Here is a 14206-nt window from a genome sequence, read left to right on the forward strand (position 1 = left end):
GAATATTTCCTTTCTTATCCCCTACCTGACAGATGGCACCGCTGCGCTCTGTGCACTTTCTGGTTGAGATTCTCTGGTATTAAGGGAGGTGCTTTGGATACCATCTATAACTCCAGTTTCAGGAGATCTGATGCCCTCTCCTGACCACCATGGGCATCAGGCATACATATATGCAATGAAATAGTCATGCACATAAAATAAACTTTATTAAATTAAAATGATAATTAAAAATCATGGTGATTTGAAATAAATTTAGGAAATATCTTCTGTATTGCACATCCAGTGCTCATATGATTTCTTTTGAATCGTAGTCTCGTTTAATCATGCAAAAAGCTGCTACTGTTATCATCCATCATCTATGGGAGGAAGGAAGTAGGTACAGAAAAACTAAGTGACAGAGCTGCACTTTAGACACTGTGGCTGAAGAAGCTGAGCTCTTAATCAGTTCTCCATCCTATCAGGCTTATCTGAGGGACAGGTTCACTTTTAATGACAAATCAGTTTCCTCATTGTTAAAGTAAAGACAAATTAAATGCACATTCTACTTCTCACATGGTAACAATCTAAGCTGACAGCTTGGCGTCAGTGGACTTTCCTGTGAATTCTAAGATTTACTGAGAATCTTCCCAAAGTTACTTACCCATTTAGGTGTTTACTTTGTTCATCCTACACATGAGAATAACAATAACACACTCAATAAATGTAACAAGAGTATGCTTAAAGAAAACAACATTGTCTGGGCTAGAGAGATGGCTCGGTGGTTAAGAGCACTGACTGCTAACTCAGAGGTCCTAAGTTCAATTCCCAGCAACCACATGGTGGCTCACAATCATCTGTAATGGGATCTGATGCCCTCTTCTGGTGTGTCTGAAGAGAATGACAGTGGACCCACATATTTAAAATAAATAAATCCTTTTAAAAAGAAAAGAAAACAATATTGCCACCTTAATACAGAAAGCACATAAACAGGTACGTAACAGGTAGACAGCATTGTTTAGATCCCCAAATCAGCAGCATGCGAATTATTATGTGGGAGCTAATTAGAAATGTAGAGCGAGCCTGGCGGTGGTGGCGCACGCCTTTAATCCCAGCACTTGGGAGGCAGAGGCAGGTGGATTTCTGAGTTCAAGGCCAGCCTGGTCTACAGAGTGAGTTCCAGGACAGCCAGGGCTATACAGAGAAACCCTGTCTCAAAAAAAAAAAAAAAAAAAAAAAAAAAGAAATGTAGAGTCCAGCAGAATTTCTCAATCAGGAACTCTGGGACAGCTAATGTGTTAGATTAACCATTACTAAAAAAAAATAGCCACCACTTTCTTTACGTTTTAGTTTTTTAATTATTTTATGTATATGGCTGTTTTGCCTGCATGCATGTCTGGGTAGTATGTGCTTGCTTGGCACCTGGAAGCCAGAAGCAAGCACAGGATCCCCTGAAACTGGAGTTCCAGGTGGGTGTGAGCTGGCATATAAGCACTAAGAATTGAACCGGGGTCTGCAGGATGAGCAGCCAGTGCTCCTAGCCAGTGAGTCATCTCTTCAACCCACTTATTTTCTTGTTTATATGTTTGTTTGCTTGTTTGAGAACAGGTCTCCCTTGAGAATGAGTCTGTGTCCTAGAATGATTCGTGACAATCCCACAGCATCAATCTTTCAGGCAATGGGATTACAGTTACAAGATAACAAGCCTGACATTACTTTCTTAAATGTCTTTATTGGCATATATTAATTATTCATAATATAATTAATAACAATATTTTCATACATATGCATATGTCAGGTAAGGGATATGAAATTCATATGTATTTCAATCATATTCATACCTTACCCTCTCTTATATATTCTCTTAATCTACTTCCTCCTTCAAACTAGACAGGGTGAGTCTCTTGTGTCCAAGGCTGGCCTTGAACTCTTCATGATGTTGAAGATGATCTTGAACTCCTGATCCTCCTCATTTACCTCTCAAACTCAAGGATTATAGGTAGGATTATAAACCACTTTATGTGGTGCTGGGCGTTAAGCCTAGGGCACCATACTGCATACTGTACATCCTTATCCTCTGTCCTTTTCTATTAAAAAAAAAAAAAAAAAAAAAAAAAAAAAGCTCCTTTTTTAAGTTGGCATTGTGAGAAACTTTCTTTTCGCTCTTTTCTATCCTGCATGTATGAAATAAACTTTAACTCAGTGCTTTAAAAAAGCAAAACAAACAAACCTATAAGTATGACTAGATTCTAGATTTGTCCCCTAGGCTACAGTTTGCCAACTCTTGGTTGTTTGGATGTTTAGATATAAGTCTATATTTATTTTTAACAAAAACTCTTTTAAAGTCCTCTCTCTCTCTCTCTCTCTCTCTCTCTCTCTCTCTCTCTGTGTGTGTGTGTGTGTGTGTGTGTGTGTGTGTGTGTGTGTGTGTGTGTGTGTGTGTGTGTGTTTAGGTCAGAAGAGAGTACCAGATCCCCTAGAACTGGCATTACAAGAGGGTGTAGACCACCTCATGGGTTCCTTAAATGGAACCCTGGACCACTGAAAATGCAAAAAGTACTCTTCACCATTGACCCATCCCCCAGCGCTGCTATGCCTTGGTTTTGAAGACCCCATAAGATAATTGATGTAAGTACTTTGCATGACCCCTAGAAGACAAGTCATCAAAATAGCTAGCCCAAGTGTAGTTCAAGTGCTTTCAAACTGGACACAGAAGGTAAGATAAGACCCTAACTAAAATCAAAGGCATTCAACCTTGCCCAAAGCCTCTGAAGTGTTACTAAAATAAATGTACAATTTTCATATAGACTTAAGAGATATTGACATACTGAGACACTATGAATCTACTCTCTGCTCTCTAGTTCCTTTGAGATACAGTTGCTAGATGCAATTCCTTTCCTTCCTTTGAGAACAAAATGTTGCTTGTGTTGATTATCCCCATTGTGTGATAGAACCAGAGTTTTCAAAACAGTGAGCCCCAGTGAACTATAGATATCACGGAGCCATAATGATCTATAGATAGGACATCAGATTTAGTGAAAACTAAATCTATAAAAACAAAATACCAAGGTGCTCATTTTAAAATATTTCCAACCGGGCAGTGGTGGTGCACGCCTTTAATTCCAGCACTTGGGAGGCAGAGGCAGGAGAATTTCTGAGTTTGTAGGCCAGCCTGGTCTACAGAGTGAGTTCCAGGATAGCCAGGGCTATACAGAGAAAGCCTGTCTCGAAAAAAAAAAATCCAACAATGGAAAACATTCTTTAAAAATATTCATTGTTTATATTGAAGTTAACTGGAGCACCTTGGTATTTTGTTTTTATAGATTTAGTTTTCACTAAATCTGATGTCCTATCTATAGATCATTATGGCTCTGTGATATCTATAGATCACTGGGGCTCACTGTTTTGAAAACTCTGGTTCTATCACACAATGGGGATAATCAACACAAGCAACATTTTGTTCTCCAAGGAAGGAAAGGAATTGCATTCTTAGGGAATTAACCCCAAGGTTCAGAAGTAATAACCCCCCTGGGTAGAAGCCACCGAAACATTGTGTTTCACACTCATGGGTGCCAAGTGCAAGCTTAGGTCACCCAAGGAAAAAGTGCGATAATCTTGCATTTGTTCCTGCTGACTAAAGCCAAGCAGCTTCCAGGAAAGTGTTAGGCGCCCCTCATGTCACTATGTTGAATTAATACTTGAACAGTATTAATGATGGAAAAACTCAATTATATCCAATAGATCCAAAGGTTTACAGTTGGATTTGTCAGCAACCAAGTTGTATACCGAGAAAGCCTATCCTGTCAGCCATCAAATCCTCTCAGTGGAGAAGAAATAATTCTCATCGCAAGCACTGTCAAGTTCAAAGCCATTGTGGAGATAAAAACCCTTTACAAGTTGTAAGCCCCAAAACATTGACGTCTTACGCTCACATTTGAACGTCGGAATCTGGGGGGTGAACATCAGAACACTTGGTGACTGAAAACAAATATTGAGTTGAGGATTACCAGACAAAACACATGCCGGGAAGGGGGAAATTAGGAAGTGTGTATTGGTCACCTACAAATACCATAGCAAAGTGTCACAGGAAGAGATGAACTGAAAGTAAAGAAAAAGTGACTTTGCAGTGCTTGGCTCTTTAGGATTATCTATGCCACGCCTTCAAAGGCTCAGGTAACATCTGGTCCAGAGGGTAGAAAGCGTTAAGAACCAGAGGTTGGGGTAGGATGATGTGAACCAGCATCTTCTGGACAGGACACAGCCATTAGAACCAAGGGGTCACTGCAGCTGTGGCTCCTCCCTGCACAAGACCTTCACAAGACTGTGCCCAACGCACATTCATTATGCATGGGAGAGGGTGTCCAGATGGCTCAGCCCTCCCTGAGAGACTGTGGGCACTTAATGGGTGCTGGAGTGAGGATATCATTTTCTTTCTTTCTTTCTTTCTTTCTTTCTTTCTTTCTTTCTTTCTTTCTTCCTTCCTTCCTTCCTTCCTTCCTTCCTTCCTTCCTTCCTTTCTTCCTCCCTCCCTCCCTCCCTCCCTCTCTCTCTCCTTCTCTCTCTCTTTCTTTCTTTCTTTCTTCCTTCCTTCCTTCCTTCCTCCCTCCCTCCCTCCCTCCCTCCCTCCTTCTCTCTCTCTCTCTCTTTCTTTCTTTCTTTCTTTCTTTCTTTCTTTCTTTCTTCCTTCCTTCCTTCCTTCCTTCCTTCCTTCCTTCCTCCCTCCCTCCCTCCCTCCCTCCCTCCCTCTTTCTTTCTTTCTTTTTATTCGGGGGGTGGGATATAGCTACTGCTAGGTTGTTGTGTTCTAATAAGTAACTCCCAATTCATGTTGATGCAAGGAATAAGAGTAAAACTCCGAGCACCAAGAAAAGTGGAGAAGGAGATGAAGGTTGAAGGGGATTTTTTTTTTTTTTTTTTAGGAAGAAAAAGGAGTCTCAGTAGGAGAGGAGAATGAAAGAGGCTAGTGGGAATGAAAATGACCAAAAAAATTATACTTAATTAATTAACTAAAAAGTGGCTGAACCAATAGACTTGCGTTGGCACACATTCTGAAACCTGGCCGTGTAGGGGTAAAGTGTCAATCAGTAGACTGGTTTCATCTGAGGTCTCCTTCCTTGGCTTACTATTAACTCCTTTACCCTGAGCCTGTTCATGTCATCCTTCCACTGTGTGTGTCTTCATGTTCACGTTCCTCATTATACAAGGACACCCGTCCTATTGGGTTAGGACACAAGCTCATGATCTGCTTTAACGACCCCTCTAAAAACCCTATCTCCAAATAAAGTCACACTGTGAGGTCTACGTCTAAGACTCCAACACATGAACTTGGAGAATGGGATATAATTCAACCCATAATAACATTTTTCATTTAGTCTGTTGAAAAGTGACCACAGCACGGATTCACAGTACTTTCCAAATAAGGCTTGTTTCTCCTCTGATGAGAGCATTCCACTCTATAATGGAAATGTTCTTGCTTATTGAGTGTCTGGGATGATGGGTTATTTACTTTAGAATAAGGATCCAAGTCCATGGCCTTCCACCTTCTCCAAACACCAAAGTGCTGGCCAGTGTCCATCTTTCCAGAGAATTACCTTTATTCTACAGCAGCTCTGTCCTCATCCCTCATCCAGTCGGCGGAGGAGCAGAAATTCACTTCACACTATTCAATCACCAAAGTGCTTAGACTTCAAACCCAATTATTTGTTCATATAATTTATTAGTTATCGATGCCTTCCTTCCAAAACCCACAGGTTTTTAATACATTTCCAGATCAGATGCTGCCAATGTGGGTCTAAAAATAGATGTACAGAAGCTCATATATATAATAAATATATAGCAAAACTAATAAGCTAAAATTTTCAAAAAATAAAAAAAGGCTAAGTTAAGGAGACTTTTTTTTTTTTTTAGAAATCATGTTTCCTTAATGCTCAGCATCCTCTCTTCAATCGAGAACTAGATTGGTCATTTTAGGAACTGTCAATGTTTCGTGTAGTATGGTTGCAGAGGGTCATGTTACAGAGAGTTGATTATAGCATTACATGTTGCATCAAAAACCTGCAAATAAGCCGGGAGTGGTGGCGCATGCCTTTAATCCCAGCACTCGGGAAGCAGAGGCAGGCAGATTTCTGAGGCCAACCTGGTCTACAAAGTGAGTGCCAGGACAGCCAGGGCTATACAGAGAAACCATGTCTCGAAAAAACAAACAACCAAAAAAAAAAAAAAAACCTGCAAATAGTCTAATGCCCAGCTATGGAACTTCACTGAAGGAACCATGAGATAGCTATAAAGTGGGATGCAATCTCACTTGTGTTTGCAAAGAACTTATAACAGCACAGGGTTTGTTTTTTTAAGAGCAAAACAGGTTACAGAAAATTAAGCATGACTCCAGTTTTAAGATGCACGTGCACGGGACAATATAGAAGGGCTATTCACTCATGTCATGATGCTCATCTCTAGGTAATGCAACTTTACATGATGTTTACTTCTTCTTTGTGCTTTCTTCCATTCAACTCTTTCTAGACATTGTATGTATCACCTATGTATGTCTATTTTTGGATTTTTAAATTTTATTTTATGTGCATGAGTGCTTTGCCTGTGTATTTCTGTATGTACCACATGTGTGCCTAGTATCTGTGGAGGTCAGAAGGTGACAACCTGAGTGATTGATGATTGTGAGCTGCCATTTGGATGCTAGAAACCCAACTCACATCCTCTACAGGAGCAACAAGTCCTCTTAACTGCTAGGCCATCTCTCCAACCAAAAATAGCTCTTTTTAATAAACAAAACTTTCCCTATGAAAGGCTCTTGCCTTAGGCAAAACATCGTTTGCCCCAGTGGGTTACAGACGTGATCACAGACTGCAGTACTTCTAGAAGATAGTAATTTAGGCAAGTAATTTAAATAAATATAAAAATAATTATATACTAAGTAAGATAATGCAAGTGACTGTGTTTAAATAGACTTAAGAAGAAGGAGGGGAAGAGGAGGAGGAGACAAAGAAGGGTGAATGTGAGTCAGAGAGGAGGAAGAGGGGCACGGGCTTCTTCATAAAGGGTGTGGTGCGACACAGGGTCGGACTTGAGGAAATGGTGTATTTTCAGTGAGGATGCACAATGCGGGAAGGAAGGTTATTCCTGGCAGAGGATGTGACAGAGGTAAACACAGTGGCACCAAGATGCCAGGCCTACAGATCCTGCCAGGGAGATGGATGCAAGTTTTGAAATCTTAAGTAAGAACAGAAACTACAGTGTCTTCCCGCCTACCTATCCTTATCCAGGATTCTCTAACTGTTTCTACAATAGTTGTATAGCAAGGAACTTGTCTTGGGAAATCTGTCAGGAAATTCTGTTTTGTTTTGTTTTGTTTTGTTTTGTTTTGTTTTGTTTTGTTTTGTTTTGTTTTTCAAGACAGGGTTTTTCTGAGTAGCCCTGGCAGTCCTGGAACTCACTTTGTAGACCACGCTGGCCTCGAACTCAAAAATCTGCCTCCCGAGTGCTGGGATTAAAGGCATGCACCACGCTGCCCAGCGAAATTCTTTTTTTTTTTTTTTAAGGTATGTTTTCTAATGTTTATTTATTTATTTATTTATTATATAAATACTATAAATAAGTACACTGTAGCTATCTTCAGACACTCCAGAAGAGGGCATCAGATCTCATTACGGATGGTTGCGAGCCACCATGTGGTTGCTGGGATTTGAACTCAGGACCTTTGGAAGAGCAGTCGGTGCTCCTAACCACTGAGCCATCTCACCAGCCCCGAAATTCTTTACTAAATTCATTGAAATTTAGTTTCCTGTATCCCCTACCACATGACCCAGTGACACCATCTCCAAGACAGGAGATGTTAGTCCCCCTTCCACATCAAAAGGAAAGACACAAAGACAGGTATGGCAATCTTCTAAGTCTTCTTTTTCACAGATTACCCGGACTGAGCCCATCCTTTCTACAGCATCCCTGCAGTCTGTCATCACTTACTTTATGTCTCCAAATGACCCATTGATCTATTTGTTACTTGTGAACTGACCCATCTCTTTTTATCTTCCCAGCTACCATTTTGGTTGGGGTCACCATCTCTCCTTGATTACATATTACAGTGCATCCAATGTGCCTGGTCTGCCACCACTACCATCATCATCATGATCACCACCACCTTCCTCTTCCTCTTCTTCTTCCTCTACCTCTTCTTTTTCTTCTTTCTCTGCTTCTGCCTCTTCTTTCTCTCCTTCTTCCTTCCACTCTCTCCAGCCTACTGTCCATTCTCTAGTCATTGCAAACCTTAAAACACATTACAGTGCAGCCTTGCTTACCGCCTTCACCGGTTCCCATTCTCCTAATGATTAATTGCCATGTAGTAGCTTTATATAGCATCCGTCACTACCCCTCCTAGCCTAGTGTCTTTCATCCTCTACCTCTCGGGATTATTTCTTTCAGTTTCTTGGCTCTCAGCCTGCTGAGGGTGCATCATCTTGAAACGTTCTTTCCTTTATCACCTTCACTCATCCTGCTTCTCTCTACTGGGGTCTCTGTATCTCAGTGTAGACAGACATCAATTCTATAGTTCATCCCATCCCATTAAGTTTGGATTCAATATTCCCTCTTATGTAGCTCCATCTGGACTTAAGTTTCCTCTGACAAAGTATAACGTCAAATTAAAGCCACCTGTTCCTTGGCCAGACCTTCCTTACACTGCAAACTCCGGCTGATCTGATCCGCCTTTTACAGCACAGTGGATGATCCATGGTGAGTGCTCAGACAATAATGGCTAAAACGTTAATGTGTAGCATTCACATTGAGACATGATGTTCTAAAAGTTGAACAGTACAGAGTGAAATGACTCTCATCTTCTATATTTGCTATTCTAGACTTTTTTTTTATAAAGCCTAACTTTAATTTTAGAAGAAATGTCTTATGACCGATCTTGTTGCCAGATTACATCTCTAAAAATTAAATGCATGAAGCCACCACTTCTCTCCTGAACAATTCCCATCCGTTCCCTTCTCCATCTCCCCCAGCTCTGCATATCCCCCCCTCTCAATCCTCCTCTTCTTTCCCCCATCCTTTTTATTTTTAAGTATAGCACAGCCCACATGCTTTCAAATGCTTCGTTTCAGCTAAAATTCCAACTATCCTTTTAAAAAATCGGATAATGAATTAACCATTCAGAGCAAAAGTTACACAACTAGTGATTGCCAGAGTAGAGACGTGAGCCCAGGTCCTATGACTCCAAGTTCATGGTCATTAGCACACATTACACAGGATCCTCTCAAAAACAGAAAACATGCATAATTTGATTATGCTGGCTCCTAACCACCATCTACTCCCTTCTCCCAAACACTCACTGAATTAATTAGCCCTTTGATTAAAGATATTTTAGCCAGAAGCCCTGAACAACTCAAGGGTATTGAAGGACAGACTTGGATGAATCTCCCAACAAGTTTATTCAAAATGCTGTGTGTAGTCTTTTGTACATTTTTTTTCTAAGAAGAGTACTGTGCATCCAAACCTCAAAAGAGCCATGGCCCCACAGAGCTTAAGAACAGCTTAAAGTTTAAATAACTCCCTATAGAACGCAATCACCATTCACCTCTCAGAGTTTCCAAAGGCTCAGTTCTCTCATTGGAAAATCAGAACCACATTTTCTCACTTGCAGTCTCCCAGGGTCTCCATCATCCTCGAGAGAGTTCTTGGAGGTATTTCTCCATGGCCATTGAGAGGCCCCAGGTACCTTCTCTTTCTGTGTCCCTCTCTCTTGCTGGGCTGCAGCCCAAAGAGGATTTCTTTGCTTTCATCAAGTCAACAGAAGCAAAACTACAAAAGCCTTTCTTGCCTAGGGATAGATAAGCTCTAGGAAAGGTCTCCAAATTCAGATTTGGATTATACAGTAGAGACTGGGAACATTATCTCAAATATCCAGAAATTCTAAACCCTTGCTGCTTAAAATAATTGGATGGCTGTGACTTCTCCTGCTGATATGATGAATCTTTATTATCTACCCTATTGTGTCTCAGAAAAAGTTTCTCATAAGCTGTTATATCTCCATCTTCTAATCCAATCCCTGAACAGAATACTCATTCTTAGCCCCTCCATAAGCTGCTGGCACAAAACAGCTGTTGGCAAGATGGCTCCTTGTATAAAGGTGCTTGCTATACCAGACTGATGTTGTGAATTCAAGCCCCAGACCCCTAAGAAAGTAGGAGAGAACTGTCTCCATAAAGTTGTTCTCCTGCACACACACACACACACACACACACACACACACATACACATTTTTTTACGGTCCCCCAAATGAGCATCATAAGCACCCTTGGCCTAATGAATATATCTCAGTTGGTAACGTGCTTGCTTAGCAAGCATGAAACCCTGGATTCAGTTCCTAGTATTACATAAAACTAAGGATAATGATGCACACCTGTAATAAATAGCAGGCGTCAGGAAGGAGAAACTGGAGGATCAGAAGTTCATCATCTATATAGCAAGTCTGAAGTCATTCTGGGATACATGAGACCCAGAGGGTGAAAAGGGAAGGAAGGGGAGCAGATGGGAGGGGAATGGATGGGAGGGAAGGGGAGGTGAGAGGAGAGGGGAAAGGGGAGGGAGGGAAGGGGAGGTGAGAGGAGGGGGGAATGGGAGGGAGGGAAGGGGAGGTGAGAGGAGTGGGAATGGATGGGAGGGAAGGGGAGGTGAGAGGAGGGGGGAAGGGGAGGGAGGGAAGGGGAGGTGAGAGGAGTGGGAATGGATGGGAGGGAAGGGGAGGTGAGAAGAGGGGGGAATGGGAGGGAGGGAAGGGGAGGTGAGAGGAGGGAGGGAAGGGGAGGGAGGGAAGGGGAGGTGAGAGGAGGGGAGAATGGGAGGGAGGGAAGGGGAGGTGAGAGGAGGGGGAATGGGAGGGAGGGAAGGGGAGGTGAGAGGAGGGGGAATGGGAGGGAGGGAAGGGGAGGTGAGAGGAGGGGGGGATGGGAGGGAGGGAAGGGGAGGGAAGCTGAGAGAAGGGGAGGGGAAGGGAGGGAAGGGGACAGGAGGGGAGAAGAGAAGAGGAGGACAAGGGGACAGGGGGAGAGGAAAGGGAGAGAGGGAGGGAGCAGGGAGGGAGAGCAGGCAGAAAAGGGAAAATCAATTACAAGAATTCATGAAACATCCCAATTGAGACAGACAGCATTAGGATCTAAAGATCCTAGGACAGAAATAACAGTGGGACAGAAGCAGTTGCTCTGTATCGCGTGTGAACCGTCTGCTGGGGCAAGATGACTAGAACTTTTCAATAAAAAGGATGGTAGGAGGGAAGGAGGCGGGAGGAGAAGTGAGGAGACCATGGCAAAGTTGCTAACCCACTCTGGAAGAGGCATGGATGATCCGGGAAGTTCCCAGGAAAAGGTGGTTATCAGCTGAGTCCTTTTTCAATAATGAGGCTAGTGAGCCGAGAGGGGATAGTTTACTGTGCCTGCTTAGTGGACAGTGTGTATAAAACGTGCAAAGTGACTCATGAGATGTGGCTAGGGAGTGGGTGGGAGGAGAGCAATGAGTAAGGGTAAAGGCTAGTCGTGGGGCCTGGAGAGGTGGCTCAGTGTGTTAGGAGGACTGGCTACTCTTCCAGAGGACCTGGGTTAAAATCCCAGCACCCACATGACAGCTCACAACTAGTCTCAATTCTAGGGGGCCTGGCATCTTCACAGACATACATGCAGGAAAACTACCAATGCACATTTCTATTAAAAAAGGCTAGTTTTGGAGAACCTGTACTTACCAGCATCATTCTTAAAAGAAAAGTACAAAAATTCACTAGAGACATCTCACAAAGCATGTCTGTGACCACACTGCACTTTAGGAACCCCTGACACTCCATGGAGATAAGGTGATGTGATGCTATTGATTGGATTTAGGATCACCTGAAAGGCACACTTGTGGATGTCTGTGAGTGTGTCTCCAGAAAGGACAGAAAACCCACAGACCCACCCTGAATATAAGCATCACTATCCCACAGGGTGTGGTCCCAGACTAAAGACAATAAAAAGAAAAACCTAGCTGAGGGGCAGTGTTCAGCTCTAGCATAACCCCCACCCCCACCCCTACCCCTACCCCTACTTCCACACCCACTCCCACCTGGCTTCCTGACTTCAGACACATGCAGGGGGACCACCCACCACATGTTCCCAGGACCAGACCATTATAATAATGGACACTATTCCTTCTAACAGTGAGCAGAAGTAAGTCCCCCATCCTGCAGCAATGAGAAAAGAAAGATAACCAATATAGATAAAGGCACAGACTGGACAGCACTGGCCCCAAATGAAAGGAATGTGAGACTGTGACCAGAATGCCTGAACTCAAACAATGGAGGAAAGATGATACATAATACAAACTAGAAGGTGCATACAGGAACTTCATCCAATGGGAAGAAAGGGAGGCACAACATGAAAGACAAGTCACCTCAGGTGACTCTGCTGTGTCTAAAGTGAAGGGGATGCCATCCGAATGGAAGAGCAGAGCAGGAGGAAGAAGGGAGAAGACAGATTCAGTTTTGAACACTTTGACTTCAAGATGCTTTGTGGAACATCTAATTGGAGATGTTTTAGGAGAAAGGCTGTGCTCCAGACTCTGTGTGGGTTTGCAGTGGCTGAAGCTGTTGGGATGAATGAGGTGATGTAGTCTAGATGTCAGGGAAGAGAGTTGAGGAGCGACCAGAGGGACGCACTGAAAGATCTGGAGTGGGGCTTTTAAGGCAGTAAGTAGTGACTCAGAAGGGCAGAAGAGAACAAGGAGGTGTATTATTACAGAAGCTAAGAGTCTAAACACAAGAGAGGGAAGAGCCAGCTATTCAAAATGGCCCCAGGAGAGCCTGAAGAAGAGGAGTTGCAATTTCTCTAGGTTTTGGTGCAGAGGCTTTCAACGGCCTCAACAAAAGTTAGTCTTCAGAGTGGTGGACCGAGGCTCCTGGCTAGATATGAAGGGATAAGTAGGGAACAAGGAAAGTGAGGTCTTGTCACCTAGTCTTTCAAGGAGAAAACGCTGGGTAGCAGTTGAAGGTGGTCCTCTGGAGAGGGATCAGAAGTTCAGAAAACACCTGAAACCGTGCCGGGAACCTCCTAGTTCAATGGAACTAGGTGTTAGAGGCATAAACAAATCCCAGAAAGGCTTTTGTTTTCTGCTCCTTTATCAGTGAGAAATGGCTCCCTGCTTAACCTGTTAGGATGAAACACAGCAATCTCTGAAACGCTTTAGCCACCCGCTCCTTGCTGCCTATCTGCTGTACCCTAGAAGACTTTCAAGTCCAGTCCAAAAGCACTCGAGATCAGTTGAGAAACCGGCCCTCTATACTTAACCAAAATTAGCACAAATCCATCCGAAGGACTTGTTCAAATGAAATAATAATAATAATAATAATAATAATAATAATAATAATAATAATACAAAGGGGCAGAGTCTGGCTCCTGGGATCTGGCTGCAGGGAAGGGCTTCCCCACTCAGAAAAAAAAAAAAACGATCTGTCTCCTTGAGGCAAGCATAGGAAAGAGCACAGAGAATGCTACTGAAGGCTTTAAAGTTCCCCAGCCTTGCCAAGCGCTTGTCCAAGGAGTCATAAACAAGAAGGCCAAGGAGGCTGGCTGTCACAAGAGGACAGAGCTCACAGCCCCCTGCGACTGGCTCTGGCCAAAGGGGCTCGCTCCCTAGTCACAGGCTCCAGTTGTGGTGAGCTGAGACTCGTCCCTAGCCCCTCTGCAGCTTCCACTGGCTTGTTTTCCAGAAACGAGATACGCATTTGCAAAGCCAAACAGACTCTGGCAAGGACAACTCAAAATTAGCTCCGCGTTTGTGAGCCTGGAACCCGGTCCAGCTGAGGGCACGGGAAGGCAGCCCAACCCCGGACGTTTTTCCGGCTGCTGCCGAGGCCCCTTTGCAGGCTTTGCCCCGGCTGCATGCACAGTGCAGCCGCCCGTGACCCGGGAGCCCCAAGCCGTGGAGCACGCGCAGAGAGGGGTTGCCTACCCTACCGGATCGGCGTGGCGGCTCATGCTGCGGCGTCCGGGTGCCTCGCTCCAGCCAGGGCGCTGCGGACACAGCCTGGGCTGCGGGCCGGGGACCTGGGAGCTAAGCCCGGCACTGCCGGCTCCTGACTGCGCTTGTTTGCGCTGGACCGTTTGTTTTTGGGATTTCTCCAAAGCAGATGGAGTCAGGGGGCCCCCGCTATCCCCGGGGGACAGTGATTCCATTGGAAGCTGGCCTTTGACAGGAC

General features: G+C 43.8%; 1 protein-coding gene across 7 annotated transcripts in view; it reads right to left on the reverse strand.

Annotated features, from left to right (window-relative positions):
• Enpp2 (ectonucleotide pyrophosphatase/phosphodiesterase 2) overlaps positions 1–14206 on the reverse strand; it is a 113889-nt gene extending 99683 nt beyond the window's left edge. For all 7 annotated transcript variants that reach the window (XM_006520598.3, XM_006520596.3, XM_006520594.3 and 4 more), the window contains exon 1: positions 13965–14206. In XM_006520598.3, the coding sequence (XP_006520661.1) occupies positions 13965–14183 (219 nt within the window). In that variant the 5' untranslated portion in view covers positions 14184–14206. The remainder of the gene's footprint in view (positions 1–13964) is intronic.

This window comes from Mus musculus, chromosome 15, assembly GCF_000001635.26.
Source record: "Mus musculus strain C57BL/6J chromosome 15, GRCm38.p6 C57BL/6J".
Taxonomy (NCBI): domain Eukaryota; kingdom Metazoa; phylum Chordata; class Mammalia; order Rodentia; family Muridae; genus Mus; species Mus musculus.